At 39.4% G+C, this 13,648-nt stretch overlaps 1 protein-coding gene across 7 annotated transcripts in view; it reads right to left on the bottom strand.

The window, feature by feature from the left end:
• Positions 1-13,648, bottom strand: part of cacnb2a (calcium channel, voltage-dependent, beta 2a) — an 85,341-nt gene that overhangs the window by 53,622 nt on the left and 18,071 nt on the right. For 2 of the 7 annotated variants that reach the window (XM_035618987.2, XM_035618981.2), the window contains exons 1-2: positions 3,720-4,056; positions 1,704-1,810 (exon numbers count right to left, since the gene is read on the bottom strand). The exons of 3 other annotated variants lie outside the window; for them this stretch is intronic. Coding sequence is in view for 2 of the 4 variants with exons in the window: in XM_035618975.2 (XP_035474868.2) it covers positions 3,720-3,752 (33 nt within the window). In the remaining 2 variants the exon portion in view is untranslated. Of the gene's footprint in view, positions 1-1,703; positions 1,811-3,719; positions 4,058-4,351; positions 4,659-13,648 lie in introns of those variants that run through there. 2 more of the 7 variants (XM_035618975.2, XM_035618974.2) reach the window with 2 other exon arrangements.

Below are 13,648 nucleotides of genomic sequence, written 5' to 3'. Positions count from 1 at the left end.
TTACGGAAGGTAATGTAACCCCATTTGTACAGGTCCTAATTTACGGCCGGGAGTGGGGAAGGGCGTTCCTGGATTTGATTGGGTCAGGCCAGTGCCAATAAAGAAAATTAACCAATGGGTTGCGGTCAGTTTTTTATGGGCCGGCGTGGCCCAAAAATAAAAATAAAAAATTATATCGGCGATTCGGCCCAAAAGTGCGTCGGCCCACTGGGAAAATGCCCGGTATGCCAGATGGCCAGTCCAGCCCTGTGAGGAAGTACAGCGGCGCACACTTTATTAACGTGTTATGACAGATGTGTTAGTGGGTCATCGTGGGCCAGACATTTGGCTCTTGCGGGCCGGAAAAAAAAGTGAGTTTGACAGAAAGGAGGAGCGAGACAAAATATGCGGGGATGGAGTCATGATCCCTCTGCCATGCCAAAGACGGACTGGCCGCATGGACGTCAAGGTGACACTGACAGGCCCATGAAAAAAGTGTTTACCCAGGGTTTCATAAGCCAGTGCATTAGATAAATGCATCATGCATGCAGCATCTAATTGAGGCAATGGACTCCCTGGGTGTCAATCACACCATCCAAGAGCGCACAAAGGCTTGCTACAAACGTACACACAATCCAAATGGGGCTTTTAAAAGTTAGTTGTGCACACACCTCTATTATTCCTCCACCTCTATTACACAACCTAAACATTCATTCATAAAATGCATAATAATCAATCAAATGAAAAATTAAAGTTATTTTAAAAAATACTTACTTTTTAGTCTATTATTCATAGTTTTTAAATAGCCAATTACATCGTAAGTCAAAAATTTAAAATAAATAGATAAATAAACCAAATTTTAAAAAAATTACCAAAGTCGATGAGCGTCATTCTCTGGGGGACACCCAATAACTGTCAAGATATTTTTACGTTGGCCCTGAAGTGCAAACCACAACAGCAAATCACACAACATGACAGCAATTCACCACAACGCGACAGCAATTCTCCGAACATGACAGCAATTCACCACAACACGACAGCAAATCGCACAACACAACGACAATTCGCACAACACAACAGCAATTCACCACAACACAACAGCAATTCACCACAACACAACAGCAAAATGCACAGCATGACAGCACTTCAGCACAACAGCATTTGTGAGACTGAAATGGAAAGGGTAGGTAAGTATTGGACACTGATCCTCTTCCTGATTGGTTACACTGTCTGTCATTTACAATGCTTAAGTAAAGGGGAAAGGTACTGGTTGCTGTTGTGTTGTGGTGAATTGCTGTTGTGTTTTGGTGAATTGCTGTTGGGTTGTGCGATTTGCTCAGGGCCACTCTATATTTTAGATTCCACAAAGAGGTGGCCTGACCAACTGACATTGCCATCGTTTCAGTCTAAACACTTTCTTCAAAGAACTTCACAGATTTTGCCTCTTGGTACAAAATATTGGTAACTTTAGTAAAATAATGAGATTGTTAAAGCAGCTCTCAAAAGCCCAAACTGACTATTTTTTTTTAATCAGGCAGCGTGGTTTGCTCAGCTGCTTGGACTATGTGACATTAAAAAAAACCAACTTGGTTTGACAGCATTAGTAATGCACCTCACATAGAGTCGTTCAAATGCCTGCTACACGATGGCAGGATGAATGCAGGGTGATGGGACCCCTACAATAGCAATGTATAGGCTAATCCTTTTCGTCCAGCAAATATTACCTTCAGCCAGCAGCAGCAGCATCAGCAGTCCCTGGAGGGGCATTGCTCTCAATAACACGAAGCCCTTCTCAGTGAGATCTAGTAGCTGCTCCTTCCCTCTCAGGTCCCTTTGTGGAAACACAACACTATAATAGGATGATGGTTGATCAACGGGATACAGTAAGAAAGGCCTTATGCTGTTCTGTACTGTACTGTTTTGTGCTTGCTTCATCAATATTCCGGCAGTTTTCAAGGTTAACATGCTCTAATATTCAAGTTCAAAATATTAATTTTAAGAACACAGCCCCATTTAAAGGGTTGTGTGAATACTTAACAATACCTTTTTAAATGGTTTATTATGCTTTTAAGAAGAGTGACAGCTCAACTAATTTATATACATCCGAAAAATGTAATGTTGATTCCTGGTTACGGAAGACTACAACCAGTGTGTTCTTTAAACTGAAATAACAAATAACCCTGTATGTGGTTAGCTGCACACATGGCTCACTGATGCACAATGTAAAAAATTAAAAAACTTTTCACATGGTATTATTTAGTAGTTACCACTCAGCTGAAATATCTGAAAAATGTTCTGTTCTCCAAACATCCAAACACCCCTTTACTAACCAGAGGTATTAACTTCACTAGCTTTCTGTGACAGAAACTTAAGTAAAACACACACCAAAATGATAGTGTTGCTTGACAAGCTGAGCAAAGTGGATGCAACTCAAGTGTAAAGCAGTTTCAGTCACATGAACACTTTTGAACAACAACTGAAGAACAGACTCCTCACATAATCAAACAAATGTCTTTGTGTGCCAGTGAGAAATTGTTTTTCCAAGACTTTAATGAGGAGCAACCAGCAATAGATTGAGTGGGGAGCATTAGACAGGCAGTTTCTAATATATGCACAACAAGAAATAAGCTAAAGAAGGTATAATAGCATCTGCTCAACATCACACAATAGCACTCAATAATAGAGTTAGCTTATATGCCTTTCACTGATCTGGTCTGAGTCACTCTTGATTATCCTGCTATAGGTCCCTCTTTTTGTTTGTCCTTAAATGGCTTTAATTTACATCTTATTCCACACTATACGTAGTTTATATTCTGTATCAACTTGTTCCAAGTTTTCATTTAAGATGTACAATGTATACATTGAGTGGAATACTCAAACCCAAGATCCATGATGATTTCAAAACCTGCACCATGACATCAGATGGAAATATTCTTGTGCATCATGTTACGCATATTTTCTCAAATATAATGAAACACAATTGGTAAATTATGAAATCATTGGTATCTCTACAAACATTTGAAATGAGGCTCTGCAAGTCTGAATCATGTGTTTTGCAGTGCGTGTGTGTACACTACTTTTATAAAGCTTTTTAGAGGCTGATTAGTCAATAATACAGGGGTGTGGCTGATGACAACAACTGGTTACTCTCAATGGGACACTCAGACAAAAGAAAACACATAAGCAGAACAGGAAATATTGTTAAGACTAACCAGGAACAACAAAAGATGTGTGAAAGTTATACAGGAAGTCAAGAATATGGAGATCCTTTATTTTGCTGGTACGTGTCTTAGACACAACTTACACCTTAAGCCAAGGTTTGTGCTCTCTACCAGTCTCTGTGCATGAAAACCAAACTCATCTTGGCAGCTTCCTTTCTTTCTCTCTCTCCCTGCTTGTGTCTCAGCTCCCTACTCTAAGCTTGGTTGTGCAGTGGTGCTCGCAATTTCACACTAGATTCAAATGAGCCCTAAACAGGACACTGCAAGAGAGTTACTGTGTGTATTTTGAGAAAGACTCTCACTTACTAACATTCTGGAAAGGTGACAAGAAAGAATACTGTATATGTTTACGTCCCTTTAAATACTTCACTAATAACCTCCATTCTCCTGCAGCCGGAGCCCTTTCTCTTTGTTCAGAGGACAAAGAGAAGAAGAGTGAGAAATAGTGTCAAATTGGGCTCAGAAAAGTTTAAAGTTATGTTAGTATGAGTTTCAGAGAGTATGTTTATACAAACTTACCAGATCTGACTCCTCACTGCCGGAGTGATACATATCTGCCCTACCAACTCTGTGCTGTTCAGCCCGGCTGGGAGAAAGTCTCCTCAGCTCCTGCCCATTTCCTCTCGGAGAATAGGAACTCCTGCCAGTCTGAGTGCTTCAGTCCTTCAGCGCGAGAGCGGAATGGCTAAGCCCAAGCAGGCAAAGTTGGAGCTGCAGAAGACCAGTTAGCTCCTCTCAGCTCTTCTTTGGCCTACTTCAGTCCCTGAGAGTCAAAGAAAAGACGAGTGTCTTTCCCACGCTGGGAGAAAACTCCTTCAGGGCGCTGAAACCTTCCTCCAGCCCCCAAAACAAGCCCCCTGCCCCTCTTACCTCCCTCCCACAAATACACACACACACACACTCACACACACACACACACACACACACACACACACACACACACACACACACACACACACACACACACACACACACACACACACACACACACACACACACACACACACGCACACACTTCAAGTTAGGAAGTAAGAACTCTGGCCAACAGGGCTGGCCTGAAAATTCCAGAAAGCACCAAAAGCAGCTGTAGAAGCTTTTTATGTCTATGTGCGAGTGTGTGATCTAGGGAGTTTACATGTGTTCCACTTTACCTTAAACTCACTGTATAGTCTTAACACATGTTGCCAAGACCGAAGATTCGGGAAGTAATGGTCTTCATTACATCAACGCAATGCCATATTTGCTTTCATCATCAACGGGGCAAAAGCCATTGAAACTTTCTGTTTGGCCTTTTGATGTCACATAATCCTGCTTGTATTTAACTTTACATTCAAAACAAGACAAGTCTCTCAACAGAACAAAAACACCACACACACTAAGAACTTTTGGATTTATACAATATGAAAGTCATATAAAGGTTATCAAATGAGAGTTTTCTGTTGAGGTCCAGTGTAATGCATCTGGTATTTACTGTTAAACAGCTCATTCACTTCAAAGAAACTCAGTGCACAGCTCTTTATGATCTGACATCAGAGACACTGAGGCTGTGATGTTCACTTTGTAATCATGCTGCTACTACATCACAGCTCATGTGGGCTGGGATGATAAATATTCTATTCAAGCTGTGAAGTCAAAACATGAGTCTGGAAACAGGCACAGCTGAATCATAGGTTCACAAAATGAAAACATAGCTTATGGAAATGTTCCTGTAATAAAACAGGAGCAACAACACAGGAATGCAGCTATGTCTATGAAAAAACACACCAACTGTACAGCACAGATGAGAAAATGATTAAACAGTTGTGTTGTTTTTTGTCCGGCCTATGAGATCATACAACTGTCATGCAACTACAAGCTCGGTACAAGCTCTATTTGACCCGGTAAAGCCCAGATTGTATTTTCAGTTTGGAGAGAATGTTTTTTGGGCTGCCCAAGCCAAATCCTAGATTATAATGTGTTTGATCAGGGTTAACCCCGTTTTTTAGGATTATCGTCCGAGACATGCGCTCGGCACGTGACAAACTGCAATAGTTAGTCCTAATCTCACTAGGAGAATGGTTAGAAGTCCTGGTGCATCACTTTGGAACAAACAAAAGGTAACAAAATATTTTTGTTACAACATTACTGTGTAATTTTGGACGAAACATGTCATGCAAAGCAAGTTTTATTATCATTTTCACAACATAATAACTTTGTAAAGAATTTGATGTGAAGATTGATAACACTCTGCCTGTACACTGAATGTGGAGCTACCATGAGCAACTGTTTATTTGAGCATGAATAAATCACCTACCAGCATTAAACATTCTATTTCATTGTTTAATCTGTAAAAAAAAAGTGTGAAAAATGGCATTCTGAGATGTGCAGTGATATGAGCATTACCATTCTTCTGATCTAACTCTTGCAGGAAAGCAAATAAGTCTTTGAAATCAAATTTATGTAGATTATTTTCTAATTTATCAATATCACATATCATATCATATATATAGACACACAAATATATAATTTGGAATATACAATGAAAAACAGACTCTAATTAAGTTCAGCCCCGGAGGCAAGAATCTCCACATGCTGAGCTTGATGACGGCTGATCAGAAAGTTTGATCTGGTGTCTCTGAATATTACAAAAAATTACTTCTGCGTGTACAGTCTTCATCATACTGCCATACAACCAATGGGAGTAATTTAAATAAGGGGGATTTTGTTATAATATTAGGAAACATTGAGTAAAAGCAAAGTGAACTGGGACTGAACGTTGCCACTTAATTAGAATAATGAGTAAAAGCAGTGCATGTTTATAGATCCTGTGTAGATCCAGTTATCTCTGTCAGGATTTTTCTGCTGATGCCTTCCATAGTAAAGTTTGTGTTTAATGTGCGTAATGTATAATGTGTATAATCTTATTGCTGTTTCAGCTAAAAGCTTCTAAAAGCATATACTGTATATAGTGTGTTAAATCACCACAAAAAAGCGCTATAGCCCATATTAGCTGCTATATTTTTTGTTATTACTATAATGTAAAAATATAATAGCCTCCTTCAATGCCAACAGCAATTATCAGCTCTCTCTGAATGGCCGCTCAGAATGGGATTAGACGGATCAATGTCTCCTGATTTTGCCAGCGCTGGGAAATGAGTGCCGACGTTGCCTTTCCCTTATTGATCAGTGTACATGCACACAATGACATCAGCAGGCTTTCACACTGAACAGGCACACAACAACCTACAAGCAAAGCTTATAAAACCAGCATACAGTAATTGGACTATGTGGGGGAATCAATACAACATCCCAGTGTGTTTCACACAGAAAAAAGACATGACTTTGCCATCAGTTGCTTCCTCTCGTTATGTAGCTGCCTTTGTACAGTGTGAAGAGTGTGATGCTACACAAAACCTCTACAATATATTCTCTCTCTATATATAGCTATATATAAATCTAATATGTAATCTGAATTGCAATCTTTCTTCTCAATTTTAAATGATAACATCAAGACTATCCATACCCGAACTTGCCAATGGACTAGGGCTGTAAGGTTTTATTAAAGACATTTTAAGTAGTTTACTTTGTGATCCATTAGAGAGCTCTGTAAAATTTGACCAATAGATGGCATATTGACTTATTAAGGCAGTAATGTTCTGTTTGCTACAAGCAATGGGCACTAGCAATACATTTTAACTCTACTATGTACTTATCTATTCAAACCATTTAAAATAACAATATTGCACTAAAAACAATGTTTTTAAAATATGCATCAATGTCTTCAATCCCAAATTGTCACGCAGCTTTGAACGGCAGCATATTCTTTGCTAGATAGATAGTTAGATTAATAGTTAGAATAGATAGATATGGATAGAAGTCCTCAGACACCTCTACTGCATTGGGTCCTCGCAAGATACAAATGAGTGGGGTTAGCATATTCCCTCAGATGCTTCCTTTTAAGGTGCCTGAAGTTTAGAGAGGATTTGGCTTTGAGAAATATCTAACTATGCAGAGCTGAACCACTGCCACACTCCTGACATGGAGTTATTTTTTCAGACCAGATCCTCAATAATCTGCCATGCCGGTAGCACACAATAAATTATTTTTCAAGTACATTATTGTAAGAATGTAAAATGTCACAACCTTTATAGGGGTTTTATGTATTTTAATCCATATGATAACCATTTAAATCATATATGTTAAAGTTGTTTCAAAAGCCTAAGGTTTAAGCCTGATGTGCCATTCATCATCTGTTACGTCAATTTCTATTAGGATTCAGTGATTATCAACTATTCAATAAATGTGCATCAAATCAAATTTATACATATGAGGAACTGGGACCAATGAATTTTGGGAATTGTGCTTCAAAAAGTATAATTAGATTATTAGATTTGTTGCCGACATGTATCACCCTGGAGAATCAGTCTAATGTGTGATCCAGAGTCCTCCAGCTTAAAGAGGGACTCTAATCACTATGGCATTCTGGGGAAGGCTCACAAACTGACACCTCAAACATTAATTGACTTCCAGGGAACAGTTGAGTGTATATTCTCTGGGTCAAGACATGTTGCAGGGATCACACCGATGCAGTAACAGTGACAGGACTCTCTCTCCAGCCGCCAGGATCCATTCCATATCAGGAGTGAACACAGGTGTCTGACAGTTTCATGCTAGAGTGACTCCACAGTGGCCATTACTCAAATTAAAGTCAACAGCCAAAAACAAAAATGGTGATATGGTGATAAAGTACTTGCTCTAGATCATGAGTTAATCTGCAATACATGAGTACAACATTATAATGCTAAAGACATCATAACAGGGAATAAACCGTTGACAGATACTTGAGATTGACTGTGACCTGAAGCATCACAACAATGACAGAAACAATATCAACATCAACAGTTATCTGTTTTCGGTAAAACATGCATTTATAAATGGCCATGATTGATACAAATTATGTGATGGACGTTTAGTAAACTTCACTAAGATCACTAAGAGTATAAAATACAGTCCAACATGATTAGATCATTGAGGATCTGTCAGAAAGCTTTCCCCAAAAGGGGCTTTGCCTTGCCAAGAATGCTATTACACAAATGAAACCCTCCAAGAGGACTTCAAGTGCTGGTGGAATAATCTTTCAGTCTCCCTGCAAGAACCGCCTGTTCCAGGCCTGGATTAACACCCTAGGGTGCCCCAGGGTGACTACTCTTGAAGTGCCCCCCCCGTCCCTGACTTTACATGTAAAAAAGTGACATTTACTATGATATGAACACTATAGATTTACAAGAACATATAGCTAAAGTACAGGCTTACCGCACATACTATAGAAAACATTAAGATGCAACCAAAAAATGACAAATGCCATACAAGCCCTTCCACTGATGCTCAAATCTCAATGCAACATGTCATGCACCCAAATATATATATATACTTTGCACCTGAAACGCAAAAGAATTGCACTTCTCTTTTCTGTTTTTCTACTTGTTTGTATCTCTTCCAGTAAATAATATATATATATATATATTTTAGAAAATATGACAAGCAAAATTCTGCTAAGGGCCCTCCTACCTGACATGAGCCACACAGTTACACCTGACACCCCAGTGCTCCACTACAATTCTCCTTCCTTTACAACAGTTTGCTCCGTCTGTCAGGAATAGATCTGTACAGAACAGAATGAGGTATAAACAAACAATATTTATTGACGATCAAGCATTTCCTCTACTGACAAATTTAAACATAGCAACTGTTAATTATAGATCATATTTATTATATTTGTTATTAGCTCCATCAGGCCCATTCTGGCTCCCCCAGATTTCCTAAAAAACATTTTGGCTGTAAAATACTTTTTATACTTTGGCTTGTCTGAATACTTGATGGTTATTATTTACTGAGATTTGCATCCATATTGTCTTGCAGTATGTCCTGCTCATCAACACCTTTAAGTCAAAGTCCATTTTAAAATGATATGCACCCATGAAGAGAGTCATCATCATATCCATAAATTGTCTGGACTGGTCTTCACTGGTTGCTGCTTGATATTGTGAGTTTCATTTTGTGCACACGATTGTGTATTAGTATAATTGCATGATACCGTTATGTTCTCCGAGCCGCAATTTGTATATAGTAACACGTCGTTACCTTGGTGAGTTCCCTTGGCACAACACGCACACAGTTCTGAATCAGGATGAGCACTTTATTCTTTGACACACACTTAACTCAAAAATGTCCTTTAATTCCTGAGCTCCTCTGCCCTTTTCTGTGCTGCCATGTCTGGCTGCTCCAATGCATAAAACAGGAGAGATGATTAGCCAACTCATCGCAGCTGTGCCAATAAGCGCACCTGCACTGAGATGCGCTGCAAATGAGCACATCAACGTAACACTTGTGTTATTTGCTGACATCAGACTTGGAGAGGAGAGATCACACGTTTACGTCTCACTAAGAATTTTTTTTCTTTCTCTTCTCTTGAAGGACAGTAACGCTTCATCCTCTCACAATATTGACTGACTTCCTTTGACATGAGGGGGAGGTGGGGCCTTGCTTAATTTGCTGTTGACTCTGGTCTCATAATCATTTGGTGCCCCCCCATTGGCTGGTGCCCCAGGGCACTCGCCCGATTCTATATATGGATAATCCGGGGTTGCCCTGTTCTATTTAGTAGGTATTGCATTGTATTCAGATAATCCAGTGAATTACCTTGTATAATCTTTTTTAAAGACAAAATATCATTTTCTCACACTTTAAAATTACTTGAGATGAAATTTAAAAACATGAATTGTACAGTTACAACAAGAAGATAAAGAAACTCAAGACTTTTTGTGGGGTTATTGAGCATTGAGTGTCAACAACTAAAGTACTCAAAGTTAACACTGAATGTTCAGACTGGTTTACTTGTTTTCTAATTAGATATTTTTGCATAAATCATAATTTTTGGAATTTAAAATGTCATTTTGTTTAGTTAAATTATTTGACAGGTTTTTAAAGAATAATAAACAATAAGAAGGTCAATAGCACACTCATGTCAATGTGATAAATATGTTGCCTGAATATATTGCAAATATAAGCTTGGTTTTGCATACAGACTGGAAACAGTGGGAAATAATTAGCCTTGCTCTGTTCAAAGGTAACAAAAACTAGAACCTACAAATTTTTTTTTTTACTGTAAAACCCGGTCCCTGCCAAGAAATAGTTTGGCAAACAGAACCTCTGGAAAATGTCAAACTGATGTATTTTTTCTTAAATTTTTACACATAGTCAAGTAACCAAGTTACCGTTCGGTCTAGTCAGCATAATATTGGTGTCATTTTTGATCAATCCATGAGCTTCAACAATCATATTAGATATTAGGTTTTTTATTTTATTTTATTTTATTTCTTCCAGTTCATCCATCTATCCATTATCAATACCCCCTTATCCATTTAAGGGTCGCGGTGGGGGTGCAGCCAATCCCAACTGACATTGGGCGAGAGGCAGGGTACACCCTGGACAGGTTGCCAGGTGGACAAACAAATCACAGAGACAAACATCCATTCACTCTCACATCAAACCTATATTCAATTTAGAGTCTCCAAATAACATAAACCCCTCTGCATGTCTTTGGACTGTGGGAGGAAGCCGGAGTAACCGGACAGAGCCCACGCATACACAGGGAGAACATGCAAACTCCACACAGAAAGGCCCTCTTTGCTGTGAGGCAACAGCGGTAACTACTACATCACAATGCAACCCTCTTCTTCCTGTTTAGATTATTGTAATTCACTGTATACCTGTGTTAATAAGTCATCCCTCCACCGCCTACAAATAGTCCAAAACGTTGCTGCCAGACTCTTGACCAAGTCCAACAGATGGTCACATATTACATCTCTTTTAACATCGCTGCACTGGCTTCCAGTAAATTTTTGATTTAAATTTAAAATCTTGGCCCCACAATATATCTTAGACCTCTTACACCCCCACAGCACTAGCCGAACTCTTATGCCTTCTACCAAAGACTTGTTTAAAGGACTTAGTTCTGAATAAATGGACTGATATTTGTGGCAATCTGTCCAACTAGCTCACAGCAAGAAAAGCAAATAAGCCTATTTTGAATAAATATCAAACTCTTGCTTTAAAAAAACAGTTCAGAATTTTCTTAAACTAGATAAAAGGATTAGTAGTAAATAATGGTGTAACGAATCATAGTTGATCCGTGATCTGTACGGATCCCCACCTACGGTTCGGAATGCGTGTGATCTGCGGATAGATTGCAAAGTTTAACCATAATGCCTAAAATACCATTTTCCTTTTTTTCCCCTGCCGCTGTTACTTTTTAAAGTAGTGTATAATAATATAATAATTCCCTAAATGTCGATGCAGAGAACTGAGAGAGAGCAGGTAGCGTTTGTCACCTGAGCATTGCTAGACCCAGAAAAGGGAGAGAGAGTTGGCAGTAAAAGTTAATGTGCAGTGCTGGTTGCAGACTGTCTTGATCTAATAAATAAGTGTAAAGAAGAAGCCTCGGTGTGTCCTTTGCCTCACTGTTGGGGAGAGTGAGGGCGTTGGTCGAGACGGTGAACACCTCTCCCTCCCGACTGATTCAGTGATTCATGCATCATATTGCACTTTGATTTAATTTTTTGCATATTTAATTTAAAGATTTTATTTAAAAACCAGACTTAAAGTTTGTTTTCATTTAAGACAATGGAAAAAGTTCTCTGCTTTATGGAAAGCAATGTTAAATTTTTCTCTCTTATTTTTGCTGATCTGAAAAATTATCCAATCCGTGACTCCAAATCCAACAAAGAATCCGAAACATGAGTTTTGGTGATCCGTTGCACCCCTATTAGCAGAACAGATATTTTTAAAAGTGAGATACTGGTATTGGTTACAAAAAGATCAAATGATACCCCGCTCTGCTGAAATGTAGTAAATGTAAAGATTAAATCTAAAGCATAACTGTTCTGGATGTGATGCAGAATATTCAGATCAGACTGGAGAATCCAAGCTGAGCCTAATGAAAACCCCCAGGACCGGCAGCCAGCATCTGACCGAGGTTACCTAGCTACAACCCATGGCAGGCCACTTGAGCCCCGGGACCATCTCTAATTACAGACAAAGCGATAAAGGGAGAGAGGGAAAACCAGGGAGAGATTGAGGAAGAAAAATAGAGACTAAGAAAATATATGGAGCTAAAGGAGGAGAAGGAGAGAGAGAGAGAGAGAGAGAGAGAGAGAGAGAGAGAGAGAAAGAAAGACACAGGAGCCCCAGCTGCTCAGTTTGCTGCTGCCCCTCTTAGTGACTCAAGAGTTCAACTACTGTTTCCCCCACTTTGCCAAAGGGCATCCTGCTAGCATGTGTATAATAACCTGAAAATAGCACTGAACCTATGCACACATCGCAAAAATGAGGCTAAAACTTCTCTGTATAACTGGTTACAGAGTCTGCTGCCTATCAATGTGATATCAGAACAGTGAATTTCCAGTTGTAGTTAAAAGCCGACAAAAGCTTACCCTTCCGCAGATGCGTTTAGTCTGTGGAGACAAAGGAAGCTTGTCAAGCACGCCCACGGGAATGAAGATCATGACCTCAGAGTTGCTGGACAGCGAATGCATGCAAAGACATGATGACTTCTGAGGCGCCGACATGCACAACAGTGTGCAATGTTTGGTGGCCGCAGTGCAGCGCGTGGTGCTAACGGAGTCACTTCACGCTCGGTGAACACATAACCACATCGGGTCACAGTGAAAAACTCCTCCGCCGGCAAATTGGGACGGTTGGGACCAATACAGTCATGCATAGGTCATGCAAACACAGGCAGAGGCCAATAGGGTATGCAAACACAGTTTCACCAGAACAGAATACAGTAACACACCCCACAGCCCTCTGGTGACATGAAGACATAATGGACGATTGACAGATCAAGGGACACAGACTCACATCATTATACACTCTCTCACATGGCATGTTGTGGTTTTGGCACAGAGAGAGTCGTCTTAATTTGTTAAATTTATGAACTGATATCTGGTGATTAAGTGATTGGGGCATTGACTTATGTTAATACCCTGACATCCATGAACTTAAAATTATTAATTTTGGTCGACTAGGAGCCAATGGAAACATGCTCTATATGTCCACCTGGCGAAAGAAACCCCAATATTCATTTTCCTTTTTGCTCTCTTCTCTCCATTAAATCCAGGTAAAAATATTAGACTCTTTGCATCTCATCCCAAACATTGTCCATTTGCTGTATGGTGCTGAGCAGGTAGTGTACAGTAAGGTTTTAGAGGTTTGTCTTAAAGCAGCAGCTTGCGGGGACTGGAAATAATGTTGAGAAGAGTGGTAAGACTGAATTATGACAATGAAATTAAGTTGCTGCTGTAAAACCAAAAAAATGAACTGAATGATGCCTAAAAAAAGAGCTAAAGGGAACTGCACTACAAGCAACGTATTTCACATTTGATCCCATTGATATGTAAGCCAAGAATGTT

This window comes from Scophthalmus maximus, chromosome 21 (genome assembly GCF_022379125.1).
Source record: "Scophthalmus maximus strain ysfricsl-2021 chromosome 21, ASM2237912v1, whole genome shotgun sequence".
In the NCBI taxonomy this organism is placed as follows: Eukaryota; Metazoa; Chordata; class Actinopteri; order Pleuronectiformes; family Scophthalmidae; genus Scophthalmus; species Scophthalmus maximus.
The sequence above is the reverse complement of the archived record's forward strand: the minus strand, read 5'-3'. Positions and strand labels throughout refer to the sequence as shown.